This window comes from Dinoponera quadriceps, unplaced genomic scaffold, assembly GCF_001313825.1.
Source record: "Dinoponera quadriceps isolate SergipeBrazil2010 unplaced genomic scaffold, ASM131382v1 scaffold120, whole genome shotgun sequence".
In the NCBI taxonomy this organism is placed as follows: Eukaryota; Metazoa; Arthropoda; class Insecta; order Hymenoptera; family Formicidae; genus Dinoponera; species Dinoponera quadriceps.
The window spans coordinates 361490-379327 of NW_014554309.1; the positions used below are offsets into that span (position 1 = coordinate 361490).

Genomic DNA, 17838 nt, shown 5'->3' on the forward strand with positions numbered 1-17838 from the left:
CCCTCCCTCCCTTCCTCCCTCGCGCCCTCCCCCCGAGCCGCCTGCACTCCGCGGGCTCTCACCCCGTTTTACCCGGGCGAGCGCAAATTTATTCCGTCGACTCGGCGACGGCGTCGGCTGGAATCGCAGTACTTTATACTCGTCGAGAATCGATAGACAGCCGCGCACGGATATGGAAGCACTATATTTTCCCTCGTCGCACCTCCGTGTCGCTCTCCCGGAAGCCTTGTTGTCAATAAAGAGAGCACTTTCCCGGCACGGACTTTCATTATTTCTTTCTTTACACCCGCGGCCATCCGCCGTTCCACCGTCGACGACGACGACGATCGGATGTCTTCCGACGCGCGATTCTCTCTCGCGGAGCCGCTCGTTTCGACTCGCGACACGAGGTCACCCGCGATTCCGGTATTTCCCGATAATTAGCCGCGAATCGTGCCGGGTGTCGCGAAATCGCGGACTCTCCTTCTTGCTGGAAGGAGCAAAATTGATGTGTAATTGTGTTAAATAATGTTTGACAGAAAAAAAATCGGGAATAATAATTATCGTAATTTCGCCGCCGGCGGGGCAAAAAACACGCGGACGTACGTGGAGCTCGGCTCGACGAGTATATTCGGCGGACACACGCGGATTTCGAATAAAATAAACGGCGGGAGTGGGCGGGGGCGCGCTTTTTCTCCGTCCATATCGTATATGAAATTATTGCAAATCGATGAAAACGTTTGCTCGCTTCTCATCGGGATTGCGTCCAGTTACAAGGAAGCACGTAGTGTAAGCGCGCACGAGAGAGAGAGAGAGAGAGAAAGAGAGCGCACTGCAACGCGAGTTTCTGCCCGCCCCCGCCACATACAAACGGAACAATATTTCTCCGCGAGAGCACGCGCCGCTTTTCAATCTTCCGCCGCGTTTCTCCCGCGACTCTCGCGCTGAACGAGACCTAATCGGCAAGTCCAGTTCGACGCTCGATCGGACGGAAGAAACGCGGGACTCTTCATCTCTCTTTCCCCCTTTCAACCTCGGTTGGTCGCGACCGCTAAAACGCGACGGTCTGCTGCCACCACTCTTTTCGCCGCTCTTTTCATCATTCCCATACTCCGTAAATACGGGGAAGATGGAACCGTCGTCTCGGCCGTAGACGGTTATCCGCAACGGTGGTTAAAGAGAGCGAGGAAGAAAGTCAGATTTTTAGAGACCGGCCGGATGCACAGCCGCAGGGTAACTTGGCAAAGCAACTTTTGGAACCTTCTTCCTATCGTGAAAAACGTTACCGGAGTCGTGGGCGACGGTAGCAGCGAGAGAGCAGGGTGGCGGCTGCGGAGGCACGCGGGGGTGGTCGGGCGAGTCGGTAAAAGAGGGAGGGGAAAGATTTAGAAGGTGGTAGGGAAAGGGGGAACCGCGGAGTCGGAATCAAAGGAGTCCAAAGAGCTTTTCCAGGCTTCTCTCCCTCGCCCGGCTAGATTGAACTTCTTTTCCGCTCAGGAGTTTTCCTATTACTCCAAATTTTCAAGCCGCGCGGCAAGGCAGCCGCGCGCGTCCGCGGTCGCGACGGTTTACATGCACATAATGTACCGACCGTTTCGGTTTTCTACGTGCGTATGTATATGTACGTGCAACCCCTGATGGCTGCCGGGTTGGGAGCCGCCCCGCCGCCGCGTGGGCCTCGACTACGTTAATTAATATCGTGCTAACTCGCGTACATGTGTGGTTTGCATGTGCGCGTGTGTGAAGTTTTCGGGGTGCTTTTTTTATCGACGCGAACCCGGTGAAACGTGTTTTTTTTTTTTTCTCGAAAAGAGCGAGGTACTTTTTTGCCGGTTTATGAATAAATTAATGTCGTTGTCGAAGAGGCGGATAGAAGCACACGCTAATCGCTTTGTCAACTCTTTCGGACTGGGTGAATTCGAATGTTTCGAATGACGGATGAAGTTCCGCGAGATAACGTCTCGACACACTTCCTCGGATGTCAGATTGCAAAAGACGTTTCTTTGAAAATTGGAGGAAAACCGAGCGAGAGCATCGGGAAAACTACGCGAACTGAATTAACGAGCGACGTTCCGTTTCAATTTTAGACGCGCGATTCTAATAGAAATCGTTAAAACATCCCGTAATGTTAAAGAGAAAGCGTCTCTCTTACGAGCAAACGGCATCCTCGGGGCTTAAGGATTCCGTGCCGTGAGGCAGCATAACGACGCGTTAAAGGCGTCTCATTAGTACCTCCACTTTAAAGCAAGATTCCCCCAGCTCCGCGCATTCTCTCTCTATCCCTCCCTTCCTCTCTCTCTCTCACCCTTGACTGGGCCGCCTAAGTAAAAATCAATAATTCCTTTATCGTACAAATTAACGTTAAGCATATTCCACCCTCGTACACGAGGCCTACTGCCGACGTTACACCGTTTCCTGCCGCTCTGTCCTGCATAATATCACGGAATCGCGCCGACACCGCGCCTGCTTCTTTCGTTTCGTGCGCGCCTCACCGTCGCGCTCTTCCTCCCGAAATTCCACCGAGGACTCGCCGATAACTCGCACGGCGGCGGTATCGATGGAACCGTCCGGTCTCGCGAACGTTCACTGAAGTAACGATAATCGCGCCGGATTACGTATCATAAATCACGTATCGTCTCCCTTAAATTGATATTTGTACGAAATGTTTTACGACAGAGCCCGATCTAATATATGCTCGTCGTTATTAACAATGATTTGTGCCCGCGAACCAATAGGCAGCTTATCGATTCTTCGCGCGAAGTGTCGGGGAAGAATAAATATTTGCCACTCTCGTCGGAAATTATTTATGACTGGATTCGCGCGCGCACGATAAAAGCAGGAGGAGGATTATGTGCAAGGCGGCGCTACGACGTAGTTGGGAGGATATATCGAGAAATTATCCAAGGTATTACTAACTCGAAACTATCGGAAACTAGCTGTAAGCGGAGTTATTAGATAACCATAAAATGTGCGTTACTGTCAATTCATTATTATTTTCAATTTGTGAGCAAGTAACACATAATGAATCAATTATTTCGACTTAAAATTTAGAGTGGACTTTCTGGAACGTGTAAAAAATGTTAAAATTCACATTTTACTTTTCATTGTGCACAACAATCGGAGAAAATCCATATTCGCAAATTTCCGACAAGAGTAACAAATATTTGTTCTTTTTCAAAAAATGAAGTGTAAGAATCACATTGAAACCATGACATTTTTTCCACAATGACGTTAAAATGTCTTCGTTAATTCTTCCGTACCTTCTCAAGTTACTTTCTCCGACTTTGCGTGTCCTAGCACCTAGAAACCTGCGAATATCCGGAGCCGAATATGCGAATTTGACCGCGGCACTCGAACGCGTATTCGCGAAAATGCGACACACAGTGCGTTCATACATCCTGCAGTTCTTCGTTATTATTCAGTTGAACGCGACGTAACGTATAAACATCCGCTGTAACAACACTACAATGTTTGCAACGCTACAACGTTCGCAATGCGGAGCGCGATTACTCCGGCGCACGCGGAATCGAGTCCGGCGAGTAATTTCGCGCGACGCGTTGCACCGACGAGCATTCATAATTCGCCGGGCGCACGACATGCGCATACAAACACGACACCGCTATTATTATCGTCTCACGTGACCGCGTGTGCAGTCGATAACTACTTAAATGAATTTGTTTGCGTCGGATGTAATCCGTCGATGCTAGCCGAGAACACCGGATTTCTTTAAGTCAACCGCCGGCAATTGCCATGTTTTAACAGTAAATATCACTCGTGTGCTCATAAAGTTTACAAAGAAATATTTTTTGATAATAACGATATACAATTATGTAATATTACAGGAGCTATACAGGGTGTCCTAAGATCAACGTACGCAATAAAAGTTTGTGTTAAAAACAGTCAAGAACTACTGATGTCTCGACATTTTCGTACGTGAACTTTCATCTTGGAATGCCTCAAACAATCTGTCACGTTAAGGCCATTCATCTATTTTGGACACCTTACATAAAACTAGATATACGGATATTTGTGTGCAAGAAAGGCGTTCGTCTCTTTAGACTTTATCTAAGCAAGCTTTCGAAATCTGCTGGCAACGGTCGGAAACTTTTCTGAAATAAGTGCAGCCGTCGGAGTGTTAATTTATATCGTGCCTCGTTTACTTTCTCCTAGAAGAAGGAGGAGGGGAAAGGTCGCCGGTTAGAACACGTGGAAATACCCACCCACTCGTCGCAGCTTGACGAATAACGAGCGATGCACGGCGATAAGGCTTCGACTGTCGTCGGCCGACCGACCGGCCGTCTATCGAGGCTCCTTATCGAACGACATTACTAGTCCTAGTTGTGTGGAGAAATAAATAAGCCGCTTTATTACGTAACGTGTTCCCATCGTGTACTTGTATGCACGTGAAATTAAGGTAACGAAGTCGCGGTGCCACGCGGCTATACAGGGCCGAATCGCAACGCCGCAAAGGCATGCCACCGCTGCGTTCGGCTTCGTCGGCTCTGAGGAAAGTGACGATACCTCACGCAATCGTGGATTCTGTTACTTTCAACGGATAATGATGGTGGTAATTTGAAGAATTACTCGATGATTCCGTTAGTGATTACTTAATGATCGCTTTCTTAATGACCGGTTTAATTTGAGGCATTACGTAATGATGAATGACACTAATCACGATCGTTGCTGGTAATTTGAGGAAATATGAAATTCAGATGATTATTGCGTTTAAAAGAGCATATGTGCATTAGTTCATAGTGTAACTATAATTTATTAGACATATCTTAAAAATATAATTCTTGATATTGAGTAAATAAATAAGTAAATGATAATTAAATATAGAGAGTTTAAGATAAATAATTAATAATAGAAAATATATATAGTAAGAATTAAATAGATTTCATCTGATTATACGGGGAAAATTTTATAATAAAAATTACTTATAGAATTTTGTGAGTGAAAAACATATCGATATTCTGCCTTAATTTATTATCCTTCCGTCCCTCATACATGCTATTTCACAATTACACTCTAGAAACGGTAGTCCGCTGTTAAAAAAATTTGCTATATTCCTTCGCGAGATAAATACCACTGACAGTTTGTTCCCGGATTATTAGAAAACATGGCGAAATTGAAAAGAATTTATACGCAGGAAAACTATGTTGTGCTCATATATTCTCATGTACGTAAATTCATGCGTATCGAACGAAGGTACGAAGGTGTAACGAGAACACAAGTTGCTGCACTGACAGAAATTGGAATTATTTTTGGCCTCGAACATACCCTTTCTTGGTTTCAACTACAAAAACGGTAGCAGCAACACGCATGTAAGGTTATTGTCACCGACACGCCAGTAATAATTATAAACAATAATATAATAAATCAGTAATAACAAATAACTATAATTTCTGTCAGATGGGTGCACGTCCTCGCGAAAACGTTGAGAAAAATGTCACGGCTAATATTAACCTCGCGCTTATCTTTTCTGTTTCAGGTAGGTGGACCAAACGAAACTCGAGCGATCGCATCATCGCGGGTCCTCGATGGGAAACACGAAAACGGGGCGGCGTCACGTGTATCCGCGACCTTGACTTGCCTGCCGCGGCATCGGAACGCTAAGAGGTTTACCTCGGTAAACCCTGGTATCTCGGGATACCACTCAGGGTCTCGGTCGAGGGATTAAGACGGGGTTGTTGAGCAGCAGGACGACATGGCGGACGGGGCTGTGATGCTGACGGAGACAGAGACGAAGAAGAGAAAGAATAAAGAGAGAGAGAGAGAAGACGCGGGGCGAGAATGAGAAAGGGAAAGGAGACTGTAACCATACGCCCGTATAATTGATTGAGTCTAATGAGTTAAAGCGGATATGCCACGATCGCTCGATGGCAAAAATTAAAGAGTTCCGTCTGGGTCATGAAGGCGACAGAGCGGGGCCACGCGGAACCGAGAAAGTATGGCAACTTGGCCACCTCCCTCTCTCTCTCTTTCGCCCCCTCCGTCTGCGTCCTCTCGCCTCGCTCTCCGCTTCTTCTTCCGGCATCTCATTCGGCGTCCACGTCGACCGTCGGCGCGCGGGAAGCGCTGATTGTAAATTAGTTAAAGGAGATGCTTCATTAGGCGACGGACCGCCTCTCGCGCCTTCTCGAGGGCCGCGCGCGTTTAGCTGTTTTTAAAGGGGCTCGCGGCATAATTACCGGCGCTCCTCCGCACGAGCAATTACGTAACTCCGTAAGAGACGAGAGATGAAACGAGCTGCGTTTTATTATCGGCGGAACGACGACGACGAGGAGTTTTTTCAGTCACGCGATCACCGGTTTCCACGTTCCGCTGATTTTTATTCCCGGCGAGGATGAGGTCACGGCCGAGAGACGGGATATGAATAATACGAGCGGGATACGCGATAACGAGAATCGTGCATGCGCGTATACTCGATAATTATTACAAGATATATTTATAGATCTGCTATCTTCATCGCGCGTTCGCGATGTTCTTTTGACCCAGTGTCACTTTTTTATCGTGTCTTATGTAACGACACATTCAATACACAATGTACATCTGTTACGAACCTCCCTGACTTCTTCACACATATATTCAACATTCAACGTCTACAAGCAAATGTAAGAGATACTCGGGCGCGTTCATCTTACGCTCGGAGATCCTCGATGAGAATTATATTCATCAATTGCTCGAACGGAAAGATATCAGCAGTACCCATAAGTAACCAAATATTTCCAAATCAAACGTATTTAAAAATTTACAGGTGATATTTATATTTTTTTTTTACACTTAGACTGCCGCGTTATCTATATATCAGTGACAGTTTTACATCAATTGAGATAGAAATAATCTTATGAACTATTTATAGACATTAAATGAAAACAATAAAATATAATTTGTACGCAATATACGTTGCACTTTCAGTAGATTTTATGTTTGAAATTAACTGGACAGTCTAAGTGTTAATCAACGACAACAAGTTGAATATCTTTACTCACCCAATAGCACGTTAAAAAAATACATAATCCGCGAACTGCACAGCTCAAGTAGAAATTGATAAGAGTAAATTTGATAAATAATTGACCACTTATGGATGTATGCCCTGATAATCGTCTCAAATATCCCAAAATATTCCGTCGTTAACTGACTCAACGTTAAACAACGCTAACTTAATCAGTTGTATCGAACGGGAGGAGAGATTCGGGAGAGCGTGGAATCCGCTCCGAAGTTTACCCCCCCCTCCGTCCCCCATCGTCCCGTGTACGCGATATTACTTTTCGGCAGGCTCGCGGGTTTCGCGCGCCAGCTCGTTCGCTCGCACGTCTTTTCAATTTGCAGAGAGATGAAAAAGGTGGCGGCTAGTCGAGATAGGTGGATAGCGAGACAGTCGTGGGCGCGAGGGAGGACTGACGCGCGGCGCAGCGTACGGCGGAGGCATCGTCGCGGCTGGCAAAAGCGCGGTAGTGTCTTCCGCATCCCCTAGGGAAATTATTGACAGTCAGCGAGGAAATGACGTCGTAAATACCACGCCGCCAAGGCGAAGCCGCCGCCGCCGCCCGCCCCGCTCGCTTTTCTGCTCCTCCATTTCTTTTTCCTCTCTTTCCTTCTCCTCATCGTCCGCGCGTCTTCTTACGCTTCTTCCTTCCTTCCGTGCACACGTGCGACGCTAATCCTAGCAGACGTCGTTCTCAGCGTGCTCGCGCGCTGGAAAAGGACGCCCGCACACGTGTGCACACAGCCGCACATAATACGCATAATACCTTGATACGCAGTATAATGAGAGGCTACTGATATTTTCCAGCCGTATTACTTTTGTTTCTGCACATTTAACCTCCGGAGTTGATCGCGTATCTAAATGCAACACGAGTGTGGTCGCGCAGGTGTCCTTCATTTTCGAAAAACTGAAACCGATTTTCGATAAATTCGTTTTAGAAAGAAATTATTTATTTATTATAATGTTTATTATTATGTATAATAATATTTACTTTTAGATTTTATCACACTGACTCCTGTGTTGCAAGAATTGTAAACGTTTAGTTCGAGATATGTTACTGCATGCTGTTTGCGAAATGTATGCTCTTCAAAATTTGGCTGCTCGCGCGGTTGGCAATGTGTTAACATAAAGCTATCATCGTGATAATTTACTGTTTCGATCACGGACAGTACAAATTTCTTAAAAACCGCTTTTAAACATTTGTACCCCCATAAATTTGTATCCTCATAAATTTAATATTTATTAAGCAAAATCATGTATTTTTTTCACTACGTAAGTAACAAATTTGAAAAAACGAAGTTGAAATCGAGATATGTACATAATATTACAGATACGAAAATATTTTTTATTTTTCTTATTAATGCTATTTTTATGATCAAAACAATAATAATAAGCAGCTTATAAGAGCCGATGCGCAGCTGGCGTAGTACAATAAATAGGATCAATTGCCAAATTTAACGAAATGATTAAATGATTCAATATTCAATGATGATTAAATGATTCAATAAGTATCGAACAGATATATTTCACACATTACAAAGTAACCAAAGTTTGATCGCTGTGTAACGTATGGAATATATCTGTTCAATACATTATTGAATTTAATGACGTTTCGTGAAATTGAATAATTGATCTTATTTATTTCACTACACCGGCTACACATTGGCTCTCAAAGACTACATATTATTATTTCGATCGTACATCTAGGGACCCGTTAGAATAGTCAATCTACTTATAATTGCGGTCAATAATAAGGTCGTATCTGAATCTATATATAGCGCAAGTTTCAACGAATTCCCGAAAAGTTCATTTTACACTGCAACTACCTTAAGACGTCGGACCGACCGGCCGGCCGCCTATTTACGGATACCGTAACGCGGGTCGACTCTGGCGACCAGCGGTGGAGCGATATTAAGAGCGAACCGCGACGTTAGCTTAGCTCTCGACGCCGAGACGCAACGGTGGGGCTTCCTCGCTGAAGCATGGACCGTTTCATCGCCGCCGCCGCCGGGAGAAGAATACTTCAGAGCGGCGAGGTCCTTTGAACTCGCGCTCGCACCGGCGGCCAAACGATCGTTTTCACGACACCCGGAAGTGTCACCGGGCGCGCGGCTGATCGCGCGAGTTCCGATGTTTTCATCGTAAAGTGTTTGCTTTGCGATATTATATCGTTCCGCGGTATCAACTCACGAACTTTACAACGCTTCTCGCTCCCGCAGCGCCGCTATTTGTCGGTTGCTGCGCGAAATTCCGACGAGGTTTCCGCGAGCGCAGCTCTATTTTCGAGCGTGCGGTCGCGTTACGCAATCGCCAGCCGAGCCGTTTCGATCGACGGTAAGACATCCGGTGAACGTAAAACGGGTGGAAGATAAATTTCCATCGTTATTATTCGATATAAGAGGGCAAAAGCGTCGAAACTGACATAAGTACGGAAAGTCGACATACCCATGCTTTTCGGCTATAAAGTATCGAACTCCGTCGAACAGTGCGCAACGTTGAACTTTGTTTACTACGTGCGGATTAGGCGGAGCTGAAGTGGCAGTTTCTGTTTGCAAGCGCGCGTGACCTCGGGAGGGACGCATTACTCGCGGAAGCGATCCTTCCTTTCGCCCGGCGACTATGTCGGGGAAAAAGGGAGACTCTCGTTCTTTGCGAGAAAACCGAAGGCGGCGGAGTACGGCGGGCGGAGAGCAGCAACGTGGGGAGGTGGACGACACGACGACGACTACGAGGGCGCATTCGGGGTGGAAGTGGAAGCGCTCGGTGCGCAGGCCGAGGGGCACGACATGAGGGTGGCGGCGGGGGAGAGTGGCGGCGTGAATAAAGACGAGGGGTGCGGGAGTGGCGGGGGGGGAGGGGGCAGGACGACGGCGGAGGTAGTGTACGAAGGACGACGGAGCTGCGAGATCCGCCGGCTGAGGGTAGTTATTATAATAAATTTGTCGGGGGTTTAAGAAGCGGAAACAATTCAGAACTGCGAGCGACTCTAAGGATGTGCTTATCGTTGCTTTTATTCAAATGGAAGTGGAAGGCGACGAGCTGCAACGGATGCGACCTGTATCTGCGTTCTTCTGTTTCTCTCTCTTTCCCTCTTTCTTCCCAACCCCTCACGGTATCTCCTCCTCCGTATTTGCACAGCGTTCCGTCTCCTTCGAGTTCCTCCGTCGGTGTCCTTCTGTTTTCTCCCGAAGTGACTAACGGAGGCGAGAACGCGTGAGTACGACTCGGCGAATGACGGGATCCTGGGCTCTCGTTTCGTTAACGTTCGTCTCGGCTCGCGCCTCGAGCGAACGCCGAATCGATCGTTCCGCCGGCGAACCGAACGTTCCCTTCAACTTTTTACGGAAATGCAATTTCTGCCATCGTGTCACATGCAATTCCGATATACGGTGCGCGCTTGGCATTTATTCGGTAATTTCTATATATAATTAAGTGAAAGAGTGTTGGGGTTAGAATTAATTTTCGAATAACAAGGTTCACGTAATCACACGTATAACAAGGTGACCGGTAAAAATTTAGTATTTTATAATTTTTTCAACCAGGCACTTTTTATTCTCACACAATAAGTTAGAAAATATCTAAAAGGAAATAAAATATATCGGAAAATATGTAAAATACATGAAATATAACGTTTTACGTGCGCGAAAGCATGTGTTTTGGAATGTGGATCCGGTTGGATCCGATCCAACCTTATTATTCAAGGATTAATTAAAGCACATTCAACACGGAAAAACCAAAAATTTTGTTTCCTTCAATCAAAACACATTTAGTTATTGTTAAAGCAACCAGACTTTTTTCCGTGAAGATGTTATACATTCTTGGGCAGATTCTTCGGCGAATCGGTTGCTTTTTCGCGAAAACTTGACGCTGCCTCCGATTCTCGCGCGCTGCAGTGGAAGCCTCCGAGAGGGCACAGCGAACAGACCGAGCTTTCGTATTTTCAGGCGTTTGAGGGCTCAATGTGTGGCGCGTTTCACGCCAAAGCAATCGAGATAGCCCGCAACAGCGGCAAGATAAAGAGATAAAGAAAACGAAAACGCCTCGTTCGAGAGAACCACGAAGGGGGTAAAAAGCTGGGTCCCGTGTAGACGCCAGCTCGATAAGCGAGAGACCGTAAGCGCGCTCTGACACGCGCACGGTGCAGATTCCATGCGTCTTTCCGAGCTCGCGTTAATGACCATGCTCGTGCGAGGATAAGAGGTAGTGAAACTTGGAGACGTTAAAGTTTAAAACGCGCTCACTGGCGGAAGAGAAGGACAAGAAGAAGCGAGCGCGAGAGAGAGAGAGAGAGAGAAAAGGAACGGACGAATCATCCTCGTGGACCACCCTGATCACGACCCTGTTTACGACATTCGTGACAGCGCGATCCCGATCATTACGGCGCGACGAAGGAGGACATCACTCGCTTCTCGAGGGGTTGGCTGGGAAATATAAAAACAACGCTTGCCATAACGGCGTGAAAACGACAGAGAGGGAATGAAAAAGGGATTGAAAGAGAAAAAGGGGGGGGGGGGGGAGAGAGTTCTCTCCAAGAACGAGGCGAATCATTCAGACGGAGATTTTGTCTCGTGTCTCGTCCATGTTCTCTTAAGAGCGCGGCCAAGAGATAGTTTAGGGCCGCAATAAAGGCGGTCCCGGACGCTTCGATTTACGGCTTAATTAAAAACGCGCGGGCCTCGCCGCGAGACGCCACGAAAACGCCTCATCGTCGTCGTCGTCGAAACGCGACCCGTGCTTCCTTAAAGTCCCTTAAATACGATCTTGGCTCGTACACGAGCGGGAGATACCTCCTTTATGGAAGCACGGTTGAATTTTTTTCGGCCGATAAACAAGCCCTTCGTGGCTCGGCCACCGGCAGAAGCGATACTCTCGTTCTCCGGCTCTCTCTCTGTCCCTCGTTGCTTTCTTCGCGGCGACTCCGTGCGCCGTCGAGACTCCAACGTCTCGCTAAGCGGATACCGAAAGCTGGCTGATGTGCGCGCTGTCGGCCGCGGAGTTTTTGCAGCTCGAGGTTCATAACGAAGATCACGGGAATGATACAAGCCGCGATAATTGGACGTTTCGGAAGATACACGGAAAATTAAGGGACTCCGGCCGCGCGTCTTTCTCGTATCGCGCCGGTTTCTCGCTGCGCGCGCGAGTCGGTATACGGTTTAATAATAATTCTTCGCCTATGGCCATACCGTGTGCACGTGTCTTGCGATATTTGGTGTAATATTGAACGTAAGAAAGAGAGAGAGAGAAAGAATGGGGGGGGGAGGAGCACGCGTCAACGTAATCTCCCGAGACGGGATTGTGTTTCGACGGCACGGTTATCTCTCGGCTCGTTTGTCACGCGGACGACAGCGCGAAAATAATAATAAGAACCGTACGTGCGCCGGCGCGTACCCTTTCTCATCCCGAGCCTTCCTTAATTTTCCTCTCGCAGTCAGCGGCGCGAGGGAGATATTTTTCTTAGGGAGACACGACTCGTCTCACTCCGCGACGTGCACGGCCACGTAAAATCCTCCTCCACACAGCCGGGGAATTGCGAGTACTCACACATGTACACACCCACATGGATGCATACGGCGAGACACACACACACAGTCGCAGCGCAGGTCGGATCGCGAGTTTCGCGGTTGGTTCTCCGCATAATCCCGCGCGACATAATATGGGGGTTTATCTCGTGGAATCATGGTGGCTTAACGGGACGGTTCCCTCCCTCGTGCGGACTCGCGGCGGGTTCCTCCGAGGCAAATCCACCCCCGTGGAAGACAACGTCGCGGCACCCTTGAACCCGCGTGTACGTCTCCAATTCCTCCTTCCACCGTCCCGGCCTGATCCCGACGCGACGATGCCGGCCGGATTTGCCGTGTCCTTCCGGGGACTTGACGGCGCTAGGAGAAAGTTCCTCTCGCCGAGGCTCGCGGCGAAAATATTACCTCGTCCGACGAAAGAAGACGAGGGAGGATGATGAGAACGTGCTCGTTGATACATCGGCGATACCGGCGAGCCGCGTCGGAAATAATCGCCCGCGGCGTCGCGACGCACCTCGTGAAGGATCTCCGGAGGATCCGAGACGTGCCAGATGGAAGGGTGCGCGTTACAGCGCGATTGTTAATATAACGTGTACACGGAGAGAATTTTATAATGAAAATTACTATCGGATTTTCTAACCGAGAAATATATTGCCGCTTCACTTTAATTTATTATCCTTTCGTTTTATTTAAGTGCTATTTTTATATCTTAAGAACCGAAGAATAACACGTACGATTAAGTATATATAGAAATTAATAAATTAATTTATATTATATGTAAATTTATTTATATTTATTTATACTACATATTATATATTTTTCACGTATATTATAATTGATTAATTAAGCAATTAAGTAATTTTTTATCCTTATATACACTGTTAGGAAAATTCATATTCAATTTAATAACCTGGTTGTGAAGTTTTTTTACATAACCAGGTTATGAAAATTAATAATCAGAATGATAATACATTTAATAATGTAATAATATTACATTTTCTCATAATATATAGTAGATACTTACTAGTACTTAATCGTATGTATTACACTCTTCAGTTCTCAAAACATAAAAATATTTCACGTTGTTAAACGAGTGCACGCGTGCTCGATCGCATGCGAGATCGGTGGACGAATCTCGTCCCTTCGCGTCTCTCAGCGCAACGTGGCGAAGGACGGGCGCAAAGGGATGGGATAAGTTTGGTCGCGCAAGGAAGCGGGGCACAATGCTTGCCGGAATGACAGCGTCATCGGGAGAAGTTCGTCGAACGGAAACGGCGAGGGTGGAATTGTGCGTGCGCGAACTGAGAGGGATAAGGAGGAAGAGGGCAGGGGAATGGTGGCTGTTGTTATTGATTCTAATGACATTTTCGCGCCGAGGGCAACGGCGAGGGTGTAATTGATATCTCAGGACGCGAGGTACGGTCGCGTCGTCGGTGGGTCTTCGATTCTCCTCGAGGACGGTAGCTTAGTAACTCGCCCTTATCTCTCAATTTTTTTCGCGTCGTTTGACCCGAAATATAAAGGCCTATCCAGACAAATTTGCATAGTCGCATAATGCATATGCAGGAGGAAATTGACCGACCATATGCCTAATATAGAACATTGAAAAAGGACTACATTCGAGTAAATGATTACTCCAATAGTTCCAGACCAATTTTTACTTGGATTAAGTAAGCATTACGTGAATTCAGCATTTTTTGTTTACATTCAAGTAATATTTACTTCATCAGATGAAGAGAGACGTTGAAAGACGCGGTGAAATGCCGCCGATGATCCGAAATTATCGAACTCGAATCGAACCTCTACTATATTCCTTAGCAAGCCGGAAAACACGGTAAAATTGAAAAGAATTTTCCGGAAAAGAAGAAGCTATATGATATTATAATATTTGACCCCCTTTCCATCAGTTGACCCTTCCAATCACTCAACAGAGATTGGGTAGATAATCTTCTCGGTAACAAATAATTCATTAATAATAATAATATTAATCTCAGCATCCTCCACTCTTGATAAACAGTACCGATAATGTTGTGAGACGAATCTTCTACCACCTCGGTCAGGAATCGAGGCTGAACCGACCCAACCGGATGCGTTTCTCAGAGAGAATCCCCCTAACTAGCGACGATTTAGAACGCTGCACTGAATTACCGATGGCCGTAGCGCGTTATCGCGCGATACATCGGCGCGTAAACGTGTATTTATCGCGTAATAAAGGATTCCATTAGACTCCTCTCTCTCCCGGGGCTCCCTGTTTTTCATCGACGGGTGGAACGCGATCGGCGGCGATACCCCCGCTGCAACCGTGACTTTACGCGACCGACGCGCGTATATCCCCGCGTGACATCACAAATTGATACAATCATAGGGCGAGAACGATACGTCGTACGATTACGCGGACTCCTTCGTGGTTAACAGCGCTTTGCACGCGGAGGTGGGAGGAGAGGGAGGGAGAGAAAGCTATGACGGCCATTAATTCGGACGCCAGCGAGCGCGCAAGGACGCTTCATTTATATTTCACCTCCCGGTCCTCCTCCCGGTTCCGCGCTGAGCTTTTTGTCTCGTTTTAGTGCACGTCGTATAAATACAGCGATCATTAAATAGCGTATCTTATTCGGCGCGGCGGGCCGTACAGCGCGCAGTCGGACCGCCTGTAATCGCGCTACAAAGTGGCCTCGCGGTGACTTACGAGCCCCGCCGCCGTCACGGTATTTCCGCTTCGGGAGATTATGGCGGCCATTAATCCGCGCGGATATAAATTATTTCGCTTTAACACAGTAAGGGCGCGCGCGCGTCACAATATAAATTTCTGACCTTAAATCCGACCGGATGCCGCGCGCACGCGGGCCTCGTTAAATACCGTACTTTACTCGTCGCTTGTCAGCATTCTCTCAACAATGCGACGCGGATTCGCATCAAAGTACGTCTCCGAATCTTGCGTGTCTCTCTCTCTCTCTCTCGAATGTACGCTTACGAGCCGTTTTTTCGTTTATTTCGAAATCGTTCGATTCGCTGTTGGTTCGATCCGTTACGATCGACGTTCGCAACGGTGCAATGTCTTCTAGAATTCGCTCGGCGACGTTGGTCGTCGCGGAATCTGACGATAATCAGATCACCGTGAGCGAGCGATCGTGCGATACCGCAGCGAGCTGCCGAGGAGCCAGCCAGGATATTCTCGATATAGACATCGGCCCATGATAAATTTAACGGAGGCACTGCGATACTGGCCGCGCGGCGCGAACGCGATCGTCGGACAACGAGCGGTCTGTCGTTGAATGAATAATCCGCCTGTTCGGCGACTACAAACAAGACACTCGTTTCGAGCTCGGAGGGCCGCGGAAAAAAGTTCTCCGCCGCGTACGCGAGAAAGAGAGAGCGAGAGAGAGAGGAAGAAAGACTGAGAAAGTCATTCGCTCGAAAGATGGCCAACAGCCAGTGGGACTTCTCGGGAAAGTCCCCATTAATCGATCCCCGCCGTTAGCGTGGCTATCAAAGCGTTACGAGTTAATTAACCGGTTACGCGGACGGTTGATTAAGCCCGATCGGCTGATTAAGAAAATGATGGAGTAAATGGCTGCGCCGTTAAAATTGCATTTTCCATTTAGTGGCGTAATTGAGCCCCCATACATATTTATATAATCGTTCAATACGTTATATCACGGCGATTCTTACGTCTAGAGCAGATATTAACTTATTACTAATTGATGTGATCATTGCGACGATTGGGGAAAAGAACGCGCGACCCTGAGTCGAAATTTTTATTCTACGTTAATCCTGCAAGCGCCGTCGAACTTGAAGGATTAATGCAGAATCTCGAGATATAACGCTACATATAAAATGTTGGGCCTACCTTGATGCGGCAGATGGTGACTTATTGCCGGGTCCCCGTATCGAAGAAGCTCGGAGAACTCGTTCAAGAATTATTTAATATTCGGTTATCTCGATATTTCGTTATTTAATCGGAATTTAATCTTGATTCTCAATTTTAGTTAGCAAACGTATTAATTGTGTAATTTATTCAATTGCAAATAAAGTCTATGAGATATCCTGGTAAAAATTTCATGCATTTTTTGAGCAGTTACCAGACAATTTTTTGCGCAAAGATGTGCAAAATCTGAACCAATTTGTTGAACGGAAATAGAACAATAAATGGACAACAGAATTATTATTCAATTGATTAATAAGCAAGCCTGCTGCTCATAAAATGGGTATTGTGCTCTGCAGGTATATCCCTGAATAAAACTCTATCAAGTTCTTGTCCATTTCCTACGTATTATTGTTACAACTAACGAGAATGCATTAATATTAGAATAGAAAGTAAGCAGATGAGTATTTAGGAAAACTGCATACATTTCTACCAGGGCACACATATATTAAATAATTAAATAAAGATCGGTGGAAAAATGTGTGGGTAAATAAAACAAAATTTTACTCTCATCTCTTCCTAATTTCTTCTTCTTTTTTTGGCGTTGGAAGTTTCGATGAGATTTAAAGCTCTTAAAAGAGCAAATTTGAAGCTGTAAAGGAAAATATAACAGAAAATACGGAAAAAAATCTGGTTGCTTCAACTTGGAAAAGGAATAGCTAGATGCGTTCTAGTTGAAAAAAAAAAAGAATTTCTGGTTTTTATGATCCAGATGTGGTTCTCATAACCAGAAATTCTATTTCCTTCAATCAAATTGCATCGGATTGTTCCTTTTCGGGTTGATACAACTTAACTTTTTCTCCGTCTATGTATCCAATAATGCTGTTCATCAATAGAGATTTGAATTTAGATCCCGTACAATAACAAGGCTCAACAAAAATGGAAAAAAAAACGTTGACAAAAGTAAATGAGATGGCATTCGCGGCTCAAGAAGCATTATTGGACGTAAAAATCAGTACTTGTGAGATTTACATTAAGTTCTATAAGGCCGCTATTCATAATGTTGTGAATTCTTTAAGATCTTTGAAAACACAATCAATTATAAATTCGTATTCATGAACTGTTATTTGGTTGCTCGTGTGTATGTTTCTTGCATGAAATAATGTAATAAGTAATAATATAGGTTGACTAATAATTTAAAATGAATGAAACCATAATTACATTTGCCAAGTGATGACGGACTATGAATGTCGGCCTAAATTTCGACTCAGCTATTGAGTTTTTCACGGTAAATTCACGGTAAATTCGTCAAACATCCGTTAAGAACGGAACCGCCTACAGTCCCTGGCCATGTTATCAGACGCACCTTAATTTTTTACATTTCATTGACTTCCGAGGACCAGCTTTATAATACGACTCATCAATCGATCGAATTATATTAAGGAACCAATAGCCGAAAGTAATCGAGTAAAAATCAAATTAATAGCTTT

General features: G+C 46.0%; 2 protein-coding genes and 1 long non-coding RNA gene across 7 annotated transcripts in view; 2 read left to right on the top strand and 1 right to left on the bottom strand.

The window, feature by feature from the left end:
* The window catches only part of LOC106745832, a 64150-nt gene extending 57613 nt beyond the window's left edge, over positions 1-6537 (top strand). For all 3 annotated transcript variants that reach the window (XR_001374559.1, XM_014621795.1, XM_014621802.1), the window contains exon 3: positions 5471-6537. Coding sequence is in view for 2 of the 3 variants with exons in the window: in XM_014621795.1 (XP_014477281.1) it covers positions 5471-5659 (189 nt within the window). In the remaining variant the exon portion in view is untranslated. The remainder of the gene's footprint in view (positions 1-5470) is intronic.
* The window catches only part of LOC106745830 (UPF0489 protein C5orf22 homolog), a 717157-nt gene that overhangs the window by 228697 nt on the left and 470622 nt on the right, over positions 1-17838 (top strand). The window lies entirely within an intron of this gene.
* The window catches only part of LOC106745846, a 299346-nt gene that overhangs the window by 141823 nt on the left and 139685 nt on the right, over positions 1-17838 (bottom strand). The gene's annotated exons all lie outside the window — the stretch shown is intronic.